We start from the raw sequence: 23435 nt of genomic DNA on the forward strand, positions 1-23435 counted from the left end.
GGCAGAAGGGCAGGCTCTCCCAGCGGCAGGTGCGCGGGAGCTGTAGCTGCGGTCCCCTGCGCCGAGTGTGTGCTGTGTACACGTCCAGGGGGAGCCGTCAGGTTCAGCTAAGGCTCATCATCCAGACACGCAGAGTTAGCGCTCCGTTAAGGAAATGCCACAAACAGCCGGGTCAGGATGAAGGATGAGGGGTGGGAAGAAAGCCGGCCGTTGCATCACTGGCGTGTTCTGTGAAACCAGACGGCGCCACTCTGCCAGTCCCCCCGGGGCAACGTGACAAGCCTGTGTGATAAGGCCGTGTGCGACTGTCAGTCACCTGTCCCTTGCATGTCACAGGGTAGTGGCAGCAGGCTGAGGGTGTGCCCTCCCTGCTGCTGTCCCCTGCGCCCTTCTCCCCACGCCTCCACTCCCTCAAGCTGCGGGAGCTGAAATGACTTGGAGAGCAGAGCCGTGTGCTGACAACCTGTGGCTGACAGCTGGACCCTCGTCATCACCACGCACTTTGTCACCGACACGGGGTAGCTGGCGGGTGCTGAGCTGCCCTCCCACTGCTCTATAAGAGCCCCAGCGAGGGGACCCCAGCAGCATCTGCCCTGGGTCCGGGCGAAGGTGCGGTGTGCAGCGCCGGCCAGCATGTCGCCCGCCTGCAGACTCGGCTGCCACCTCCTCCTGCTCTGCCTGTGCGCGCTACGAGGGCGCAGCCAGGAGCTGGAGGTGCGTCCTGGCCGCGCGCCTTCCTGCCCCTGCTGGGGTCGCCATGCCCTCCGCCCGAGCAGCCCCTCCCTCCCTGCGGCCTCCGGGGGCGTCCTGGTTTGATGGAAAGGGTCTGAGGTCTCGGGGTCCTCCCTGGCCCTGCGGGACACTGACCGGCTCTGGTCGCTCTGCTGAGCCACGAGGGGACGCCGCGTTCCCGGCCCCCGCCTCCCCATCCCTGGGACGTGGCTGGACGGATCCCGTTCTCCTTGCCAGCTGCGGGAAGCGGAGGACTACGACCCCTTCCTGCTCTTCGGCGCCAGCCCGAAACGGGATGCCGACGGGGAGGAGCTGTACCGCCGCACGCTGCGTGAGTCGGGCTGCGGGTCTCAGTGCTGGGTGCTTGGGGGCGAAAGGTCGGGTTTGCGCGGGGCTCAGAGTCCGGGGCTCCGTCACTGGAGGTGGCAGGACTGCCCAGGGTGCGGTCCCCAGCAGAGAACTGGCCGTAGGAGGCTGGCGGGGAAGCGGCGCCAGGAGGGTTTGCGGGAAGCGGTGCGGGGAGGGCGCTCCAGGGAAGGGTGTGAGCCTGGGAAGCGGCGGGGAGAGCACCGCGGGTCACAGGCGCCTCCCCAGGCTGCGTGGACGCGCTGAGCCTCCAGGGCCAGTTCACCTTCACCGCGGACCGGCCCCAGCTGCACTGCGCCGTCTTCCTCATCGCGGAGCCCGGGGAGCTGCTCACCGTGCGCGTCGACCGCGCCTCCCTGGACTGCCCCGGCGGGGACTTACTGAAGGTGAGGACACCGCCCGGGGCCGCCTGGGGCGCCCCAGTTCCTCTCCGTGTGCTCCACACCAGGAACTTGTAGAGACTTGAGCGCCCTGGGGTCTGCCAGGCTCCAAGCTGCAGAGCTGCCCCGCGCCTGAGGCTGTGGCTTGCTTGCGCCAGATGCAGCCATGCGTGCCCTGGGGCTCTGTGGGGGGGGGGGCCCGCAGGCCACAGGAAGGCAGTGGCTCCTACCCACATCGCCCCACACCCGCATCCAGCCGGGCTCCCTGCAGGACAGGTGCCTGGGGCGCACCCGGTGAGGTCCTGGGTGCTGGAGGCTTCCCCGGGTGCAGACTGCGCTGGGCGTCTTGGGAGCAGTCGCTGGCGGGGCTGCAGCCAAACCTTTTTGTGGAGGGAGCGAGCGAGAGAGAACGAGAATGAATGGGAGGGGGCGTGTGGGTGTTGCTGAGGGCTGTGGTCTTCAAAAGTTCCCACAAAATGTGTGCTCAGAAGTTTCTGCACCAAAAATAAGCTGCTCTCCACTCCGTGTTGAAGTGCGCCCTTAGAGCCGCTGGCGGGCGAATGGTTGCCCCAGCTTTTCTCCCCCTGCGTGTCCGTGACCAGAGCAAGGGCAGGAGCCGAGTGAGCCCCGATTCCGCAGGATTCTCCTGCAGTGCTGCGGGAAGCAGGACCAGGATCAGAGCCACAGTGGTGGAGGTGGTAAACAAGGCATAGGCGAGCAAATGAATGGGTAAAATTACTGCCCCGGCCCTGACAGTCGCAGTGAGCAGGTGGGAGTGTGAGCTGCCTCTGCCTGGCTCTCCCCCCCCCCCCGCCCTCTCAGCACCCCCGGGGTTTCAGGACTGACGGGGTCACCAGGTCTGTGCCCTCCCTAAGGTGTTTTTTTTTTTTTTAACTGTTTGAGTAGCAGTTTTACCATTAATTCGCATAGTACATCACATTAAGGGCAGAGGTCCTACAGGTGCACAGTGACTGCCGTTGTTGATTTAACAATGACACTCTTATTTATCCAAAGGTCTTTGATGGCTGGATTCTCAAGGGGGAGAAGTTCCCCAGTTCTCAGGACCACCCCCTGCCCACACCTGCGCGCTACTTGGATTTCTGCACAGGGGCCCTCAGCGGACAGAGCGTCACATCCTCCCAGAACGTGGCCATGATCCTCTTCCGGGTCCACGAACCAGGAAATGGGTTCACAGTGACCGTGAGGACAGATCCCAACCTCTTCCGTAAGTAGGCCTTGGGGGCGGAGGTGGGGCGTTGCTACCTGAGGGCTGATTTGAATGGAGGTTCTTTTGTAATTAGAAGTGACCTCAGTGATATTTTCCGTTTGTCATTATGAAAATCGAATTTTTCTTTCTTCTCCAAAGTCTTGCCCTGACCCCCTCAGCCACCTGGTGAGTCTGGCAGCACTTTCGCATCCTGTGTCGTTGCCCACATCTAGGCTAAGCTGAGGGAGCAGGCGAGAGTTGGGTCCTGGTCACTCCTAGGCAGGTGGAAGGCTGCAGGGCAGGGAGGTGGGGGCACAGGGCTTGTCCCGAGCACCTGCAGGCGCCTTCTGCTTAGTTCCTGTCTGCTGGGCACTCGGAGACGGCGCTGTGAGACGTGGCAGCCTGAGCCTGAAGCAGTGAGTTCACTCCCTGCTTGCTGCTTTTTCCCCAGAGAGAGAAATCAGAAACATGGACTTCATTACTTCAGGCTGCCCACAGTGGTATTAATAAACACCTTGTCCTCATCTGCTCGACAGTAACATGCTGTGGTCGGATTTCTATTAAATAACAGTATTTTGGAAGACGCCACCACCCCTAAAAGGCTGTTTCCAGGGGTGGGTGCAGGATAAATCTGGAGGGAAAAAAACCAGATGTTTCTACTGTTTTGTCTGGTTAGGGACTAGAATCTTCTAGAATCATTCAGGAACCTTCTAGAATTGTCAGGGACTTTGACTTTTAAACTAAAACAGCAGGAGGCGGCCACAGGTGGCTCTGACCTGTTCTGGTTCACCAGAAACTTTTATCCCAAAACTGACCAAAAAAAAAAAAAAAAAAAAGGTGCAAAATCTAATGCTTCTGGTCTCACCATCACCTCTAGAAGAGTAAATACATTGTGATGAAAAAAGTTTCAGGAATTTCTGTAAATTAAACGTTGAGAGATTACCTTTTTGTCAGCTTACCACCCCACCCAGCAAATATTTATGGCCTAAGCCTGCTGTCTATTTTTTTCAGCCTATTTTGTCAGTATTATAAACTGCTCAAACATTTATCATTTAAAAATAACGATATTGCTATAGACAGGCAGGGGTTGACTTCTGGACTTGCTTTTTTTTTTTTTAAAAAAAATTTTATTTGAAAGGCAGAGTTATGGAGGGGGAGAGAGAGAGGGAAAGATCTTCCATCTGCTATTTCACTCCCAAGATGGCTTCAAATGTCACAGCTGGACCAGGGACAGGCCAGGACCCTGGAACTTCATCTGGGCCTCCCATGTAGGTGCAGGGGCCCAAGCACTTAGGTTATCATCTACTGCCTTCCTGGGTTCATGAGCAGAGAGCTGGACTGGCCCTCACATTGGGTGCCTGCATTGTAGGCAGCAGCTTAACCCACTGACCATAGCTGGTGCCTGGCCTCACCCCTAAGCCCTAATTCTTCCAGATTCCTGGCTTGCCCTTGGGCCCTGTGGGCTGAAGTGTCGCTGGAGCCACTCCTTTCTGTATTGTTGGGTTGATTGTAATGGTTACAGATGGCAGCATCGGAGGCCCCCTTGCTGCCGGCCTCCAGGCCATGTCTGCCTGTCCCTGACCGTTTTTATCCCCAGCCCCGAGTCTCCAATGGCCCTTGCACTGTGTGCTCTCTTCTGGGTACACCGGTCCCACCGCGTGCAAAGGTGCTTAGAGTAAAGTGGCAGTGTTTCTGTAAAACCCGGCACGCCAGCCAACGCAAACGTGTTTTCCCCACAAAGCCTGCAACGTGGTTTCTCCGACTCCGAGCGGAAGGTTCACACTGGTGGTGCCGCGCCAGCGCCGCAACTGCAGCTTCTCCGTCGTCTACCCGGTGGTGATCAGAATCTCTGACCTCGCCCTGGGCCGTGTCGGAGGTCTGCATGTGCAGGTGAGCCATTCTCTGGCTGGCTGCGGGTGTCAGCGGTGCGCGCTGGCCTGGCGGCGGGCGGGCGGGCGGGCGTGCTCAGGTGCCAGTTCTGACGCCGTGGCTGCGTTTCTGGGGACGCGGTGAGCTGCACTCTGTAATTACAGTTGAGCTCCCTTGTGCCCGCCTCTGAGATCGCCGTGCCGATGCCGGGGTGACTCATGCACACAGCTGCTTCCCTGCTGCTTCCGATCTTCCTTCCACACCCAGGAAGCAGCTCATTGACAAAGCTGCCACAAGGGATGCCAACTATAGCAACAAACACGAGAATGGGTTTTTATATTGCAAAATACAGCAAAAGTTTCAAAGAGTAATTTGCATTAAATTTAGTCCAATACATTTCACTTTCAAAAAAAACACCCACTGAGAACCATTATCAGCTTGTTTTCAAGTGAGCCTCTGCATGGGCCTCCACACCCAGGCTGAGCTTGGTTGACCTGCCCGGAGCTGCCCTCCTGGGTCGCCGTCATCCGCCGTGCCCTGTCAAGATAACTCACGCGCTGGCGTCTGTCAGAGGCAGTCTTTATGCCCAGAGTTCAGTGAAAGCTAGTGAGTGCGTCCGTCTTCCTCCAAGCCCTGAGCTCACCGCCGGTGCCTGTAGTATCTTTTTTGGCTGCAGCTTAGTGGAAGAGGGGAACGCCTGAGGGCAGCCCTGATGGCCTGGTGCCATCTGTGTGTCACTCCGGCCGTAAACGCTGGTTCTGTCGAGGCTCTCAGGAGCGATCGTGGTGTCTCTTCTCAACAATCTGGAGCCCATGGCGTCCTAGGCACCTTTTGCCTATGTGCTGTTTCCTGAATCCTTGCTGTTTGCCTGACGCTGTTCTGGATGCTAGAAATGGGCTCCCAGGTCCCCTGTTTCACAGAGTGGTCAGAGCTGCAGGACGCTGCCTCAGAGCTGGGCGGTGCACAGTGTGGACAAGGTGGGCAGAGAGGGCGGGAGCTGCGGGGGGTACGGAAGCGTCCGAGCAGCAGCCCTGAGAGTGAGCTTAGAGCAGCAGTCAGCAGCTGGGAGCAGGGTGCAGAGGGGTCAGCAGGCAGGGGCTCGGAGGCGGGCTCAGGTGGGTCAGCAGGACCGGGGCTCGGAGGCAGGCTCAGGCGGGTCAGCAGGACCGGGGCTCGGAGGCGGGCTCAGGCGGGTCAGCAGGACCGGGGCTCGGAGGCGGGCTCAGGCGGGTCAGCAGGACCGGGGATCGGAGGTAGGCTCAGGCAGATCAGCAGGCAGGGGCTCGGAGGCAGGCTCAGGCAGATCAGCAGGCAGGGGCTCGGAGGTGGGCTCAGGCGGGTCAGCAGGACCGGGGCTCGGAGGCGGGCTCAGGCGGGTCAGCAGGACCGGGGCTCGGAGGTGGGCTCAGGCGGGTCAGCAGGACCGGGCTCGGAGGCAGGCACAGGCCTGCTGGTGGCCAGGCGGCAGGGCCAGAGCGTGCTGAGCCCGAGGGCGTCCAGTAGCACTGCAGCGGGCTTGCGGGAGAACAGTGGGAAGTGTGGGTTTCTTTTGGTGTAGAAAGAGTAAATTGTGCATAGCTTTATCGTATCTGCGTTTTTCACGTATCATGAAGAAAAGTGTTTTTGCACCAAAATAAACTCGTTCCTTCGTTCCCATTTTGAAGGCCCCTGGTGGTGAGGAGCTCGAGGGTAAGTGTGGTGGGCAGCCACGGACGGGTTCAGGCAAGACAGGGACGTGAGCCGATTTGAAGGCGATGTGGCCCCCACGTGGGGAGTGGGCTGGACTTTGGTGGTCACGGTGGGGTGCTATTTGATTGTTATTGATGTGCCTCTCGGGGTTATTTCCTGCAACAGGACAGCCCAGATCTTTGTAAGCTGGACGATGAGCTCCACCAAGGAAAACTTAGGTTTTGCACACTGAGCAGTGTGGTTGTCTCACAGTGGGTGCAGGGGTCCCCTGAGTGTACTGGCGCAGCCCAGGCTAGAGAGAGCTGTGGCTGGGAACCGCAGGAAAAGTCAAGGGGATCCTGCGGTAGAGGGAGCCCCAGGGGGGTCTCCCAGGGGCTGCCCCTGTCCGTAACCAAAGCAAAGTCCCAGGACACCTGGACGGGCAGAGCAGCGGCCTCGTGTCCGCATGTCTTCCTAGTGTCTTCCTTTCCTACTCTGACGCTGCCTGCTGAGACACGGTGGCCGCAGAACCGAGTTCAGCCGCAGTGAAGCTCCCGGGCAGAGCGGTCACGTTCTCCCCTCCTGCTCTAAGCAGCTTGGTCAGCTCCCTGTGCCAGAACACAAAGCGGGGGACACGTGCGGCTCATGAAGCCGCCCTCACCTGTGGGTGCAGCGGCGTGCGGAGCTCTGAGCCGAGCCCCAGCCCCAGCCCCAGCCCCAGCCCCAGCCCCAGCCCCAGCCCCAGCCCCAGCCCCAGCCCCAGCCCCAGCCCCAGCCCCAGCCCCAGCCCCAGCCCCAGCCCCAGCCGGCCTTCCACACGTCCCGCCTGCCTGCTTGCCTCAGCCCAGCCACTGTCCTGTTGTTTTCTAACATGCTGTTTAGTTCTGTTTGTGTTTCTGTGTCCTTCTGAGTGTGTGGCTGTGTGGGCTTGTGTGTGTGTCTGAAGTTCTCTGTTGGGCCCATCTGGTTCACCCCACCAGCTCTCTTTAAGGAAGAGGGGCGCAGGCAAAAGCAACTACACAAATGGCAGGGGGCAACACAAGACGAAAATGTGGGGGCCTTGTTAAAAATGAGCAGCTCGAGATTGCGACCCAGCTCAGACGAAGCACGGAGACCCTGTGAGCATGGCCCTGGGCTGCTGGTGCCAGGCCCACGAGGGAGCCCGGTCACAGGCGACAGGGGTCTCTCCAGGGCAGGTAGGAGTGGCTGCCCTGCTGGGTGGGGTGCTAGGGGTGGCGGGAAACAGAGGGGACTCTGTCTCAGACTCCACCCCTCTCTTGATCAGTTTGGAAACATGCTTTTGTTGAAAGGAGAAGGATGTAGGTAGCTCCTGGCTTACGTGGCCCCAGTCAGAGCTTAGTCTCTCCTCTGTGCTCACGGCTGTCTAAGCCCATAAGGTGGACATGAAGTATTCCAACAGCGGGCACTTGCCTTCAAGAAGGAGAGGGGAAGGGGTGAGCTGAGGGGAGAAACGAGGTAGAGGCCCCGTTTGTAAATGCAGGTGCTGGACTCTGCGGCGCTCAGGCCATGTGCAGGAGGAGTGCGGGTGACTCATCAGGACGTGAAGGGCAGGCGTTGCAGCCCCGCTCCACACAGCTTCTATCTCACAGATTCACTGTTTGTCGTTCAGATGCTTGAGCTGAAAATGACTCACACACATTCAAAAAAATGATTGCTCAGCCGACTTGGAAAAGCAGCCCTCGTGATCTTTCCCTTTAAAGCCTCTGATTTCCGGGGTCCCGGGAGCGCCACTGAATGGTGCCGCCCGCGGGGAGGCTGGCTGCGTCAGCTCTCTGCCCTGTCCTTGGTGGGCTGGCTGGACGTCCTTGGGGGTCTCAGCGTCTTTCTCTGCCGCTTGTTCTCCTAGCTGCCCTCGGCAGGTTGTGGGGGAACAGGAGACTTCGTGGAGCTGCTGGGCGGGACCGGATTGGACCCTTCCAAGATGACGCCTCTGGCCGATCTCTGCTACCCCTTCCGTGGCCCTGGTGAGAGACTTGGGACCCTTGCTTACGCGCCTGAAGCAGAACACCTGCAGCCTCCAGTACACGGAACACTCTGCACGTGGGACCAGCGCACAGATTTTACACTGCAGCCTGTGCACAGTGTCAGAGCTTTCAGGTTCTGTTTCCCTGGGGTCCCTGCCTCCCTCCCCCAGAGGCTGATAGGTTTGTCTGGTAACTGAACAACGTAGATCAGACAGTAGGTGGATCACTGATCAGTCCTGGTGTAATGATGACGTGGTAATGAAGCTTCCCACACATATGGGACGTGAGCAGGAGACTCAGTAGGTGAACAACACAGTGAGGAGCTGCATTAGAAATTCTCAGAACTGCCGAGTGGGCTGACTTCCAGCAGCCAGGACCCCCTGCAGGGCCCGTGACACAGAGCTAAAGTCCAAAACCTCCCCGTGTCTCCTGCCACACGGGCTGGCTCAGTGCACGGCATGCTGGCACAGCCAGGAGTTCCCATTCGCTCACACTGAGGTGGCCGAGGCTTGGTGAGGATTACCAGCTTGGTACCAAACCAGACCAGGCAGTCTGACCTTTCTCTGGAGGTCACTCCCAGAGCTGGTTCAGGTTCCCTGGACTGACTCCCAGGTAAAGCAAGGTAACCAGTCCCTAGTTGTGTGGTGAATTCCTTCGTCAGTGCAGACCACCGACCTACCGGGGAACGAGGCTGCAGAGGGGCCGTCCGACCCGCCAGCTGTTACTGCCAGAGGCAGACCAGGTCAGCCACCAGAGCTTTCTCTGAGCAGATGCTGAGACCTTAACAAACACACTGGCTCTGAAACAGAATTCATATCCACAGCTAAGCCTAAGGCCCGGGATATCTGTGCCCTCTGTGGACACACCTGGTCAAAAAGGGTTCCAGTGGCATTTCAGGTGGGCTAGGGCTCAAGGCTGTCTAGACAAGGAGAGGGCAAATGGTTTCTAGAAACCAGTTTCCTGGAAACCAGAGGTTTCTGTGAGGCCAGCCACAGTGAGCCCTGGTGTCCCGGGCACTGTGCAGCCTGCTCGGCCACGTGAGGCCAGCCACAGTGAGCCCTGGTGCCCTGGGCACTGTGCAGCCTGCTCGGCCACGTGTGTGCGGTCTCCAGACCCTCCCATGCCAGTTATGGACGGTGTCTTTGCGAAGCCACTGGGGCAGAAGACGAAATTGCGACCGAAGGACACTCATGCCTTAGAACTTAGGTAACTGAGGCAGGAGGTGCTCTTCTGCTGGAGGGGTTTGGTTTGGTTTGCATTAGGCAAAAAAATGACATGAAGGCCAAAAAGCACTTTGGCCTGCATTGCTTAGATAATTGAAACCAGTTTTAAGACAATGTGAAGGCTTGGGTTATCGCACTCCTTGGTTCATTTTAAACCTCAGTTTTTCATTCATTTACCATATCTTATGAGCACCTCCTAAGTTGTTAAAAAAATATACAGAGAAGTAGTCAGGACTCTGAACTTTTTTTTTTTTTAAAGATTTATTTGAGAGGCAGAGTTATAGACAGAGAGAGGTTACAGAGAGGCCTTCCATTTGCTGGTTCACTTTCCAAGTGGCCCCAACAGCCAGAGCTGGGCTGATCAGAGGCAAGAGCTTCTTCCCAGTCTCCCACGCAGGTGCAGGGGCCCAAGGACTTGGGCCATCTTCCACTGCTTTCCCAGGCCACAGCAGAGAGCTGGATGGGAAGTGGAGCGGCCAGGACCGTAGCCGGCACCACAGCCAGCACCACAGGCGGAGGTTTACCCCACTGAGCTACAGTGCAGGACCCCAGGACTCTGAACGTTTAACATGAACTGTATTCAGGATTTTCCCAAAATAGTAATATGCACATATCTAAAGGAATTGGGTTGTCTTAGGGAAGTGTCGCACTAAGATCAGGAAAGGGCCGACGTGCACGGGGGCCCTGGTGGATCCCTCATTCAGGACCCCTGGCCTCACACTGCCCTAGCTCCAGGGCGCCTCCTCCCTGTGCCCTTCGCTGGCTTTCCGTTGGACTCACCTCCACTGTCCCACGGGAGGGGCTGGCACTCAGAATTTGGCAGCGTCCTGTGGGGACAGAGTGGGTGGGAAGTGGCAGAGGCACCGCTGTGGGGACATGAGCCAGGGAGCCTTGACAGGCTCGGTGGTGAGAGCAGGACCACCCACACAAGTGGGGAGTGAGCCTGGGTGTGAGAGGCACCAGCCGTCGGAGCCGTCCCCAGGAGAGGGTGCGGGTGGATGTGACACCCACCACGTGCTCCGCGTGTCTGCACCGTGCTGGCGACTTCTTGCCCCTGGTAACCTGGGCTCCGGCCTGGCTCCTGAAAGTGCTACACACCGGTGCCCCAGTCTGTGCCTAAGTGCCAAGTGTTCACCCTCTGCCCAGAGACGGGCAGCCAGAGCTGGGCACTGGGGGCGGGGGCGGGGTGGCCTTGTGGGCCTGAGCCCGTTGTCGTGCAATGAGACAGCGGGGGCAGAGCCAGAGCAGGACCTCTGCCCGCCCGCCCGCCTGCTGGAAAACTTTCCTTCTTTCCTGCCCGTTACAGCACAGATGAAAATCGGCTGTGACAGCGCCGTGGTGCGCATGGTCTCCAGCGGGAAACACGTCAACCGCGTGACCGTTGAGTACCGCCAGCTGGAGCCGCAGGAAGTGGAAGCCCCGAGTGGGAACAGCCTGGGGCAGCCCTGTGTGTCCGGCCCCTGAGTCCCCGTGCCACGACCAAGCGCGTGGACCGTGGTGACCCGCCCGCGGTCCTCGTGTCGGTCAGAACCCCAGCCCTGAGCACACCTCCTTGTGGACTTCCCTTCTCTGTAATCTGTAAATGACCATGGTCAGCAGGGAAGCCCCTTTTGATGGGAGCAGCGTTCAGTGGGGAGCTTTGCAGTTCTTGGCGTGCCGAAAAGCGGAGCTGGCACGGCAGCGCAAGGCAGCCTGCAGGAGAAAACCGGATCTCCAGGGGGGTGCGGCAGAGGAGGAAGCGGAGCGCGTGGCGTTGGACTCCGTTTCCACAGGAAGCCCCGAGGCCGCGGATCCCCCAGGAGTTGCCCCTGTCGAGTATTTACGTAGGTTGTAGTTGTAGCCGTGTGTGACTTGTAACCTCTTGTTTTCCTCAACTCTGTAGCATGGGAAAAGCTACGCACGGAGGTGAATAAATCACGCTCAGAGGTGGCGCCTGGCGTCGCGCTGTTTGCTCTCTCGCTGCCGTCAGAAACCAGCGTCTCATTTGGTGCACGGCTGAGTGGCCTTGTGCTTCCCAGAGCCGCAGAGGACGGCAGCTCTGGAGTGGAACTGTTTGGGGCAGAGGCACACGCGCGGCTCGCACAGCAGTGGGGCTGTGGGTCCTGGCAGGGAGCTGGCACAGAGATGCGGATTCTACCCTCCTCTGGGCAATGCCAGGGCTCAGGGCGGGACCTCAGCACTGCCCCAGACACAGTACGTGCTGTTGACCTTGGTGTGACACTGGCTGGAGGTGAAGCAGGCAGTGTAAGCAGAACAGGGCCTGAGCAGCAAGGGAGATGCTCCCGCGTGAAGCTTCTCTGGGGCCAGTGGGTGGTCACTTCAGACTGCACCCGAGCGCCGGCCCGATTCTGAGTTCCGAGACAGGCTTAGTATAAAGTTCACCGAATGGGCTGAATCGCACCCGCTACCTGAAGCCCAGACGGGAGGAAATCACCAGGCCAAAGTGCCGCAGACCTCGAGGATTCCACAGAGGCTTTGGCTCAGGCCGTCTGCAGGAGTGAGGGAGTGAGGGCTCACACTGTGTCTGGCTCAGGCAGTGTGTAGGAGTGAGGGAGTGAGGGCTCACACTGTGGCTCAGGCCGTCTGCAGGAGTGAGGGAGTGAGGGCTCACACTGTCTGGCTCAGGCGGTGTGCAGGAGTGAGGGAGTGAGGGCTCACACTGTGGCTCAGGCGGTGTGCAGGAGTGAGGGAGTGAGGGCTCACACTGTGTGTGGCTCAGGCGGTGTGCAGGAGTGAGGGAGTGAGGGCTCACACTGTGTGTGGCTCAGGCGGTGTGCAGGAGTGAGGGAGTGAGGGCTCACACTGTGTGTGGCTCAGGCGGTGTGCAGGAGTGAGGGAGAGCTCACACTGTGTCTGGCTCAGGCCGTCTGCAGGAGTGGGAGTGAGGGCTCACTGCCTGGCAGGTGTTGCTTGCTGCTTGGTTGTCTGTGCCCGGGCCCTCCCCATGCCTTACGCTCTGAAGGGTGCCGTGATCCCGGGACACAGGTGCCTGCCGGGGCTGCTCAGGACTGTGACCTGGGGCCAAAAAGCAGGCTGACCGTGACCATCGCCCTGGAGGATGGGTCACCTCTCTCTGGGCCACGCCTGCCTCAGCACAGCAGACTCGTCTGTGGGCTCTGCCTTGCTCCAGGACCGATCCTGAGTGCAGGCAGGACTTGGTGGGACGTGCTGGTCATGAGTAGTTGACCCACAGAGTGCGTCTCGGCTTCCTCCCCCCGCACCCCATTCCAGTGTCTGTGGTCTTCCTAGATCTTGGGCATTTGACTCTTACTCTTGCCTGGGCCTGGTCTTGCCCTTGCTCCTGCCCCTTGGTCTTCCTGAACTATTGAGGTGACCAGGGCAGCTCTTGGCCTTCTGCTAATGGGTTGTCTCCACCTGCTCTGCAGCTGCCCTCTTGAGGGAGACTTTGGCTCAGGACAGAGTTCAGTGATGAGACTTTGTCCAGCCTCAGGCTTTCCTTCCCTGGAAGCAGCCTTGCCAGAGTGTTCTCAGAGAGTAATGCTTTGCTGGACAGGGCTCTCTTGTAGGCTGTTTTGCTTCTGAGCTCAAAGGCACCATGGAGTGGCGGAGAGGAGGGCCTATTATGGGGCAATCATGTGGAATTACACCTGCGCGCGCACTCATCCTCACAGGCAGTGTGCCTTTGGATGTCCGGATAAGCAGGCTGAAGGGCCTCTCTTCTAATGGGTCCTCTGTCATGATTACCACCATTTTTCTCTTCACATTTGAAAGCGTTTTTTTCCCTACACAAAGAACCATGTGGGGGAGGAGATGCAGGGGAGAGGAAGCTTGATGAGAGGGTTCGAGAACATCATGAAAATCATGGGCTCTAAAATGGCCTCTGGGCTTGGCTCCTGGGAGTGGGAACAGCCGTGCCCTCAGGCCCTCTGCAGCCAGGGCTCGGAGTGAGAGGTGTTTGTACTACAGGGCTGAGACCCAACGCCAGCTCCAAGACAGGAAGCTGGGAGGCTGAGCAGCGCCGTGACCTTTGTGACTGACTGCAAGGGTCATCGGGCTTTGGGGACTCCTGTGAGAAGATGGACCCCTTCTCCCACTGACTCCACGTCCCCCATCAGAGGACACGTCCTGAGTGGTTGACAGCCCACCAGGCACAGGCAGAGCAGAGGGGCACCTGTGTGGTGTGGTGCGAGGGGCAGCCAGAGGCCCACCCAACTGAACACACCACCCTCCACTGAAATTCCCGCTCGCAGCCCTCTGCCTCTTGTTCTTTAAGACATAGTTTACAGAAGCAAGTCACTCCTTTCCCTGTTGTTTTGAAGACACAGAGATAATTAGTTGATGACACAACGGGCAAATCAGTACGTTGGCTGCAGAAGATGTTGTCCACTTGGGACTGGCATGTGACGCAATGGGTTAAGCCACCACCTGCAACACCAGCATCCCCTATTAGAGCGTCAGTTCATGGCCTGCTCCAATTCCTTTTTTTTTTTTTTTGACAGGCAGAGTGGACAGAGAGAGAGACAGAAAAAGGTCTTCCTTTGCCGTTGGTTCACCCTCCAATGGCCGCTGCAGCCGGCGCACCGCGCTGATCCGAAGGCAGGAGCCAGGTGCTTCTCCTGGTCTCCCATGGGGTGCAGGGCCCAAGCACTTGGGCCATCCTCCACTGCACTCCCTGGCCACAGCAGAGAGCTGGCCTGGAAGTGGGGCAACCGGGACTAGAACCCGGAGTGCCGGCGCCGCAAGGCAGAGGATTAGCCTAGTGAGCCGGGGCGCCGGCCAACCTGCTCCAATTCCAGTCCAGCTTCCTGCTAATGTGCCAGGGAAGGCAGCAGCAGATGGCCCAAGTGCTTGGGCCCCTGTACCATATGGGAGACCCTGTTGAAGGTCATGGCTCCTGGCTTAGGCCTGTGGCCATCTGGGGAGTGAACTAGTGGATCGAATATCTCTTTGTTTCTCTGTGACTTTCTCTACCTTTGTCACTGTTTTCAAATAAAATGAAATTTTTTTTCTTTTCAAAGATATATTTACTTATTTGAAAGGCAGAGTTACAGAGAGGCACAGAGAGAGAGAGGTCTTCCATCCGCTGGTTCACTCCCCAGATGACCGCAGCGGCAGGAGCTGTACCGATCCGAAACCAGGAGCCAGGAGCTTCTTCCAGGTCCCCAACATGGGTGCAGGGGCCCAAGGACTTGGGCCATCTTCTGCTTTCCCAGGCCAAGGCAGAGAGCTGGATCAGAAGTGGAGCAACCGGGACTCAAATCAGTGCCCATATGGGATGTGGCACTGTAGGTGGCAGCTTTACCTGCTATGCCACAGTGCAGCCCCCCCCCCCCCCGCCAATAAAATCTTTATAAAAACTTATTGCCAACCAGTATGACATACATGGAACTGACAGGCAAGTTTTGGATAAAGGTGAGCGTGTGAGTGGAGTGAAGAGTATGAGATGGTGGGACTGGCGTTGCGCATCAGGTGGCTAAGCTGCTGCTGGTTACTCAGGAATCCCATATCAGAGCGCCTGTTTGAGTCCCGGCTCATCCACCTCTGATCCAGTTCTCTGCTAATGTGCCTGGGAATGCAGTAGATGATGACACAAGTGCTTGGGCTCCTGCACCACAGAGAGACCCGGATGGAGTTCCGTTTTTCAACCTGGCTCAGATCTGGCTGTTGCAGATATTTGGGGAGTGAACCAGTGGGTGGAAGATCTTTGTGTCTTTCTCTGTCAGCTAAGTTAAATTAATCTGGTGAAGGAGAAAGAGGCCCAGAGGAGAGCAAGGGCCAGCACGTTGTTGCCAGTGCCAGCAGCTGGCTGGAGTTTGTAGAGAAGCAGAGGCAGCTGCCTGTGGGGCTGAGCCAGTCAGACAGATCTTTGTTTCTCCTTGGCTTTGCCTGGGGCCAGCTCAGGCTGCAGTCCCACTGTGTGAGATGGACAGGGCCAGCTCAGGCTGCAGTCCCACTGTGTGAGGCAGGGCCAGCTTGGGCTGCAGTCCCACTGTATGAGACGGACAGGGCCAGCTTGGGCTGCAGTCCCACTGTATGGGATGGACAGGGCCAGCTCGGGCTGCAGTCCCACTGTGTGAGACAGACAGGGCCAGCTCGGGCTGCAGTCCCACTGTGTGAGACAGACAGGGCCAGCTCGGGCTGCAGTCCCACTGCGTGAGATGGACAGGGCCAGCTCGGGCTGCAGTCCCACTGTGTGAGACAGGGCCAGCTCAGGCTGCAGTCCCACTGCATGAGACGGACAGGGCCAGCTCCAGGTCTGAAGCAGGGAATAGACCTGGGTCCAGGCTTCACCACAGAGACCTCCCAGGCACTAGGCAGCTGCATGTTCTTGCGTGAGTCGTTGGGCTCCCGGGACATCAGCCTGCTCCCAGCCTGGGGGCAGGCGCACCTGCCTGTCCATGCATTGCTTAGTGAAGGGCCCAGCACCTGTCTGGACGCCAGGTGTGTCGGTGTGTCTGCTGCACATAACTGTCTCCAATGCTGTAAGGAAGTTTGCTATTGAAGGAAGCAGAGGTGGCTCCTTTAAGTGATGCACATTTATTTGGTAAAAAGAAAATAGCTTGGGTTTTTGTATCATCAATTGGCTCCTCATTTTTGTTCTGAAATAGGCTTACCTCTACAGTGTTTCCTCATCAGGGAATTGAATAGGGTGGTCTGTTTGCAGGGTCCATGAAACAGCGGCTCATCCTAGCACCGGCTCGGAGAAAGCCCGTCCCTGCCACGTCATGTCAGGGTGGCCAGCAGGCACCTCTGCTCTGTGCCCGCTCCCACCCCCACCCCCTTCGGTGCAAAACAACCTGGGCCACACAGTGAGAGCCCCTTGGGGACCGGGAAATACGGCTCCAGGGGGAAGGCAGGAAGGAGTGAGGCTGGCGTAACTCTGTGTAAGGCTGCAGGCTCGGAAACAAAACAGAACACAGCGCCTGCATCTCAGGCAGACAAACAGGAAGACGGCGTCTGGCCTTGTCCTGAATCCAGACCGTAATGGAAGCTGGTGTTGACTCAATACCTGGTGTGCTCCGTGCACTGCTCTGCAGCCTTGCCATGAGTTAAAATGTTCACACCTGACTCCACTTTGCTGGTGGGGAAACCGAGGCCAGAGCACCAATCACCCTGGAACGCGGTGGAGCCAGGCTTTGGCTGCTGGCGGTGACCCCAGCGCTTGCCGCCTCCCCTGGTGCTGCCTGTGCGAGGCTGTGCCTGCTGAAGCACCGGCTGGCAGTGGCATCAGAAGCATTGCCATTCCACTCCTCCGTGAGAGTGAGACCACTCTGAGGACAGGGCGAGCAGGCCAAGGCCACGGCTCATGCAAGCATCTGTGGCCAGGCCAGGCGCCCGGGTAGTTGTCTGATACTGGTCAGGATGGGGTTAGCACTTAATTCGGGAGACTCTGAGTGCAAGCAGGTAACCTCGGCCACATGGGCTGGGCTTCCGAGGCAAAGGGAACCAGGCTCACAGTCTCTGGGCCCAGGAGGATGGGGGGGGGGGTGCTCCTTAGCTCACACAGGTGTGGGCACTTTAAGCTGCAGTCAGGTGTTACCAGCTAGTGATTGATGGCAACGGCAGACAGGTTAAGGGTGAGGCTTGATCCAATCACAGTGGGCGTCTGGAGTGGGTGGGTCCAGCGGGAGGTCTCCATGTAGTCAGGCCCTGCCCCAGGAAGGTGGACCCTGCAGAAGAGCTGGTGCCGGGCCCAGTGTGCCCCCTGGCTCCCTGGCTCCCCACAAGACCGCTCCTCGACCATCTTCCAGCCTCGCCAGATCCTGTACCCACGCGGACGCCTGGTCCCAGACCGCACACCTCCAACTGTAAGCGGAATGAACCTTTCTCCTTCCGAAGTGGCTCCTCTTGGGTGTTGTAGAGAAAGCGTGGGCCTAAGACGCACCCCAGTGCCAGGTTGATTTCTGTCTGCAGAACTTTGTTCTGTAGGTAGCTGTAGTTGTGAGCAAAACTGCTGCTTAACCGCCCACAGCCAGGGGCCCGGGGGAGGCAGCCGTCAGCCAGCCCCCACCAGAAGGGGTCCTGCGGATGTCGTTGTCCCATTTGTAGTGGGACGTAAAACAGCCGGCAGTTACACAGAAACTTAAGATTGTGCGTCCATACGTTCCGAGTACATGCCTTCGCAGTATTCTCCCATCCAAGTACTAACCAGGCCCGACCCTGCTTAGCTTCCAAGATCAGACGAGATCGGGCGCGTTCAGGGTGGTATGGCCGTAGACACGCAGTATTCTATTTATAACGCATGCTAACCAAGTGTCATCACTCAGCGTTCATGATTGGTCAAGGTTTCCTGGCTCTTCTCAGATCTCGGGAAAGGTTTTAGCGTCCTTATTTCTTGAACGTGAAACCAATTTGTGGGTCTCTTTCAAAGCTTTGTCTTTGGCAGGTCCCTCAGCAGAGGCAGCAACAGCCTCTCGGGTCCCTGGTAAGACGGGCGGAGGATGAGTGTCAAGCCCCATGACCACAGAAACTTCTGGAATGTCCCTCAGCACCATGGGAAAAATCCAGGTCAGTTTTCTAGAAGTGTAATGAAGGGGCAGGCGTTTGGCACCACGGTTAAGATGCTGCCTGGGACGCATGTCCCGGGTTCAAGTCCTGGCTCAGCTCCAGATTCCAGCTTTCTGCTAATGTGTACCCTGGGAGCCAGAAAGTAATGGCCCAAATACTTGTGCCCCTGCCATTCACACGGGAGACCTGGGTGAGTTTTGGCTCCTGGTTGGCCCATCCCAGCCCCAGGTCATGCAGCTGTTTGGGAGTGAGCCTGCAGATGGGAGATCTAGTTTTGTTTGTCTCTGTTGTTTTTTCTCTCTCTCCCTTTCAAATTAAAGTAAAACTTAAGAAATGAAGAAGAGAGATTAAACTGTAAAACTCGGTGGGGTCAACAGGAGATTGGACACTGCTAGGGAGAACATCCGTTCTCAAGGCATGTTGGGAGGTGGCCGTGCGTCCAGTGGGACAGCAGTCTGGATGGCAGGAGTTCTTCGGTCCTCACCCCAGAGGTGAGTTTTCTTGCATGGTTTCCAGATCTGTAGAATGGCTCTCCGAACATCTCATCTAGAAAGGCAGTGACCACGAAGATGCTGTGAAAGACTGGTCTCACTCACTCACTGAATGAGATAACTCCTCCCATGTCTGATCAGTATTGCAGTTTTTTATTTTTTAAAGATGCATTTAATACGTGAGGCGGGGAGAGAAATATTCCATCTGCTGGTTCACTCCCGAAATGGCCACAATGGTCAGGGCTGGGCCAGGCCAAAGCCAGGAGGCTGGAATTCCTTCTGGGTCTCCCACATGGGTGCAGGGGTCCAGCACTGGGCCGTCTTCCACCACCTTCCCGGGGGCGTTAGCAGGGAGCTGGATTGGAAGTGGGGCAGCCAGGACTTGACCTGCTGCTTATATGGGATGCCGCCATTGCAGGTGTTAGCTTAACCCTCTGCCACAATGCCAATCTGTTTTATATTTATGTTTCAGGGAGAGGAGAAACAGATCTTCTATCTGCTGGTTCACTCCCCAGATGGCCCCAATGGCCAGGACTGGGCCCTGTCAAAACCAGGAGCTTCTTCAGGGTCTCCCATGTGGGTGCAGGGGCTCAAGGACTTGGGCCACCTTCTGCTGCTTTCCCAGGCCACAGCAGAGAGCTGGATCGGAAGTGGAGCAGCTGGGACTCAAACCGGCACCCATATGGGATGCCAGCACTGAAAATGGTAGCTTAATCTGCCACACCACAGTGTCTACCCCAGTTTTTAGTTCCTAACTAGTTTCATAAAGTACCTCAATTTCTCATTTCACTTGTTATATGTGAACCTTAATTGGATACTCCAGTTTTTACATCTGTGTATTCTTTCCGTCCCAGAGCTGTGTGCGTCTCTGTACATGAAATCCAGCTGTTATTCGGTCTTTATCACCTCAGCTCTGTAGAATGGTGTGGAGATCCCGCGTTGATCTTAGAACAGCCCAGCACGGAGGTGCTGCCGCTCTCCTGGTCTGGTGGAGGAAGTGACTGTCAGTGATGCTGGGCCCACGCCCAGGGCTGCTGCCCGTGAGGACGAGCTCCCGCTGAGTCCGGCTTAGTTCCTGCAGGAGTGATGCACCCATTTCCAATCATACATGTCTCTTACCTGACTGTCCTGCCTCTGAGCCATGCCCCTCCCTCGCCCACAAAGATGTCTGCAGTGGGAGACAGGAACCAGAGTTCAGAGGGTTTGCCTCTGTTGCTGCCTTTTCCACGCCGGTCTCATTCCGTGCAGCCAGGGCTTGGTTTCTCACGTCTGGAGGGGTGAAAGGAGCTCCTTGAGGCTTGGTGTGCTGGGTCAGGGGTCCAGGGCCGGCCTGTGGGGGAGGAAGGGACAGTAGCACCGCTGGCCCTGGTGCTCGGGCGGCCGTTGGTAGAACCGCAGCCTGGGGCCCGGTGGTGGCCTGCACCCCTGGGGTGTGCATCTCCAGGCCTCCCCTCCTGGATCAGCTGTCGCTACTTGCACTGTGCTCTGAGGAGGCCACGATGCCGGGGACAGTAGGACAGAAAGCCGTGCTTCCAAAGAGAGGGCCCTACTGTGCGCTGCCACCACGGAGTCTGTGCTGGGGGCTTGTGGGGGACCCCAGTCCGGGGTGACTCCAGCCCCAGGTGTTTCTGACGAGCTCTGGGGGCCACTGCTGCGGTGTCCAGCACGCCCCTGTCATCACCTGTGTGTGTGTGGGGGGGTACAGCACTGTGGGAGACGCACACTGTCACTTGTGAGCCGCAGGGGCTAGCAGCCACCGGGGGGGCGGTGAAGCAGGTGGGCAGCAGAGCAGGAGCCGGGCCAGCACGCCATTACCGAATGACGTCACTTCCCCGGGCAGGGGGCACACTGCCTCTGCCGCCGCGTCTAGCCCGCCTGCGGTGGCTCAGCTGCTGCACGGAGTTCCTGGGGTTGTCCTCAGTGGTTCTGACCACATAGCCTCCCTCCTAGCAACCTACCTGTGCTGGCTGCTTCTGACCTCGGCTTGCTGCCCCTGCCCTTGGGCGAGGGTGGATGAGGCGTGGCCGGGAGGGTGGTGTGCTTTGCCTCTGTCCTCGCTTCCCCGAGGCCACCACACCGCACTGGGAATGCCGTTGCTGGCCACCGGGGCTTGAATGGTGTCCGCGCAGAGTCCCAGGAGGTGACCTTGCTGGAGGCCAAGCCTTGCAGATTTGGGGTTAATAAGAGGAGGTCCAGGGAGAGGGGGAGCCTGGAGTCCCTGACAGAGGAGATGCTGGAGAAGGTAGGGGCCTGGGGGTGGGGGTGCAGCTGGCCTGCCTTGCCCAGGAGCTGCCGTGGCAGTGTTTGCTCTAAAAATCCTGGGTTCTCCAGCCCAGACCTGCACTCCCGGGGGCAGGTCTCCAGCATGGGTTCAGAGTGGGTACTGGTGCCACAGGTCTGCCCTAGGCCCCCGCACACCCTGAGGCTCGGCCCTTCCTACCTGAGCGCCCAGTGGGTAACTGTGGGGCCTCAGACGTATGAATGAGCACACAAGCACGCACGGTGCCCACCATGGCAGCCATGTAGCTACCACACATGCAAACCATAAACTGCATGCCACAATTACGCGTATGCACACCCACCATGCCACAACACACACACCAGACACCATATACATGCACACACCTTCACACACATCTCGTAAACACATACATCCACATGTACCCTGCCCACCAACCACATACCATATGAATGCACACACAGTATACGAATGGAGCATGTATACACACAAACATGCAACACACATAAGCACACACATGTACAACTGACACGTGTACATCCAAGCATGCTGACATATGTGGATACATGTACCACAGGCACATAGAAGTATGCACATACCAACATATGGACACACATGCACAAACATGCTCTCCCACTTAGAGATGCAGAAACACTCTAGCACAAAATGCACGCGTATAAAACACAAGTCAGTGGAGGAAAAGACCGTTGACAGCAGCCCCATGATGGGCAAAGCTGCGCCTGCCTGTGACCAGAACTCTGATACAGGCAGCACACGGCTGCTCCCCTGGGCACGTGGACACGGTACTCGCCTGGAGCCTGGGCCTGACTTCCTGTGTAGACGCAGACATGAAGCTTGCTCACCTCAGCCTGTCCCTGACAGCTCCCATGTGGACGTAGATGCTGTTTCCTACAATCCTATTTTTCATATCCTACTAATTTTAAAAAATGCTTCTGGCTCAAAAAGAAAAAAAGGTTTTCACCCATTTTAATGGGCCGTGCAATAAAGAAGAACGGGAACAGAAGGAACAAATTCGCAGGCAGGAGAGGACAGGCGCCGTCAGTGTGAGAGGCAGTGATCTCATGGGAATGGGGCAGCGCCGGCCCCTGCTCGCGGAAGGCTGACGCCTCCCCGTGGCTTCCTGGCTTCAGGGAACGGACAGCTTCTGACAGAAGGGGCTTGTGGGGGAAGGCCGGCGTGGCGTTGCAGTGGATTGCCTCTGCAGTGTGGTGAACAGGGCAGTGTTGTGTTCGTTGGGCCCCGAATCCATTCAGATAGAGCTTCAGAGTTTTCAGTTGACTGAAGTAGCTCAGAGAAAGTTCCTGGTTTGTGTCCCGCTGCTGTGCTGCTCTTCAGTGACTGGGAAGCCTTTGCCGTGTTGGTGTAAGCAGTGCAGGTCGACTGGAAACAGATCACAACAAGGCACGCAGAAGTGCAGACGTCTACGGCGGCAGTGCAGGAAGAACCACCACGTTGTTTCCTGGTGCTGCCAGTGTTCAGGCTTCCCTACGTTTGCAAATCCTACATATCTGCTTAATGGTCTGCTTTCCCCGGCCTGCGTTCTGTGAGTGTCTCAGGTGGACACACCTGCCTCAGGTGCGTGCATTTGGCTGACCCGGGGTGCACTGGCATCCGCTTAGCTGGGGCTGTGTCCCCCCGACCCCCTCCCCTGGGTGCCAGGGTTCCAGCCGGTCACGGAGGGATGCGGAAAGAGGCTGAGCTGTGCAGTGATGGTGCAGGGGAGCATGGGACCAGACACCGCTGGGGCTTGCCCCTGCCGTGGCCCCTCTGCCACCTGCTTGCCAGCACCTGGTCACGCAGCCTGCGTGACAGCACACACACCCCGCTGGGGCCTGCAGCAGCATTGGCACTCGGTGTTCCTCAGGGTCCCTGTGTGAGAGGTCGGGAACGACCTTAGGTAGAGCTGCTGGGTGTCTGCTGTGGCTGTGGCAGGGGACGGAGCCGGGCGGCTGTGGCGTCGGTCTCCACGTCTGAAGCCCGGTCACCTCAGAGTCGTGGCCTGGGGATCCCAGTGACCGAGGCAGAGGCAGAGCATTCTGAGACGTGGTGGTCGCCTGAGGATGTGAATAGCACACTCCTTCCTTAGTTTGTGTCTTTTTCCCTCTCTCCCTCTCTGTCTCTCTCTTTCTGTCTCTGTTGTGTGTTTTTTTCTAATTTATGGTCTCTCTATCTTACTTTGTATCTGTTTCACCACTAATGAGGTCAAACCTTCAAGTGGGGATTCTTGTCTGTCTGCTGAATTGCCCCTGCACTACTTTTGCCATGTTTCTGTGTCGTAGCTTTCTTTTTAAAAACATTTATTTAAGGCATACAAATCTGATGTATTTCATATAAACAGATTTAGGAACAGTGACACTTCCCACCCCACCCTCCCTCTGGCCCACACTCCCACCCTTCCTCTCCTAGTCCCTCTCAGTTTTTATAGTGGTCAGTTTTCAGTTTACTTTGCACTCGTAAGACGAACCCGGGCTGAGTAGATTCTACAAATAGGAAGAAGACGACAATGCTGATGCTAAACAGCGGAGACAAGGGCTGTAAACATCATGGAAGCCTAAAGTGTCAATGGCACTGTACATTCTGGTGCTCTGTTGGTTATCACAGGTCAGGGGAAACATGATGTCTGTCTTTTGGGGACTGGCCTGTTTCACTAAGTGTAATGGTTTCCAGTTGCATTCCTTTTGTTGCAAAAGATAGGATTTAATTCTTTTTTATAGTTCAGTATTATCCTATACTATATGTATGCCGTAATTTCTTTAGTCATCAGTTGATGGACATCTGGGTTGAC

The 23435-nt window shown here is 57.5% G+C and overlaps 1 protein-coding gene and 1 long non-coding RNA gene across 4 annotated transcripts; both read left to right on the forward strand.

The window, feature by feature from the left end:
* Positions 1–120: 120 nt before the first annotated feature.
* Positions 121–11361, forward strand: CRHBP (corticotropin releasing hormone binding protein). The gene is made up of 7 exons (XM_002723021.6): positions 121–714; positions 970–1063; positions 1327–1484; positions 2493–2703; positions 4427–4575; positions 8090–8207; positions 10737–11361. Exons 1-7 carry the CDS (start codon positions 634–636, stop codon positions 10892–10894), a joined length of 969 nt encoding a protein of 322 aa, XP_002723067.4. The 5' UTR covers positions 121–633; the 3' UTR covers positions 10895–11361.
* Positions 11362–16943: 5582 nt separating this feature from the next.
* On the forward strand, positions 16944–22924 carry LOC138845224 (uncharacterized). Of its 3 annotated transcripts, none has more exons than XR_016220319.1 (3): positions 16944–17199; positions 17778–17899; positions 19245–22924. It is a non-coding gene; the product is annotated as an uncharacterized LOC138845224 (long non-coding RNA). The 3 variants fall into 3 exon arrangements; XR_016220318.1 differs by lacking the exon at positions 19245–22924 and adding an exon at positions 18863–19216 and having other exon boundaries at positions 17763–17899; XR_016220317.1 differs by lacking the exon at positions 19245–22924 and adding an exon at positions 18863–19214 and having other exon boundaries at positions 16951–17199.
* The last annotated feature ends 511 nt before the right edge of the window (positions 22925–23435 follow it).

The sequence above is a fragment of the Oryctolagus cuniculus genome, chromosome 14 (genome assembly GCF_051225735.1).
Source record: "Oryctolagus cuniculus isolate XC-2025 breed Fujian yellow rabbit chromosome 14, ASM5122573v1, whole genome shotgun sequence".
NCBI lineage: Eukaryota > Metazoa > Chordata > Mammalia > Lagomorpha > Leporidae > Oryctolagus > Oryctolagus cuniculus.

What these genes read in the sequence shown, in the direction of transcription:
- CRHBP (XM_002723021.6), top strand. Translation starts at nt 634, where the DNA reads ATGTCGCCCGCCTGCAGACTCGGCTGCCACCTCCTCCTGCTCTGCCTG. An exon ending in GCTGTACCGCCGCACGCTGC is followed by an intron (nt 1,064 to 1,326) that starts GTGAGTCGGGCT and finishes GCGCCTCCCCAG; the next exon opens with GCTGCGTGGACGCGCTGAGC. An exon ending in CTACCCCTTCCGTGGCCCTG is followed by an intron (nt 8,208 to 10,736) that starts GTGAGAGACTTG and finishes TGCCCGTTACAG; the next exon opens with CACAGATGAAAATCGGCTGT.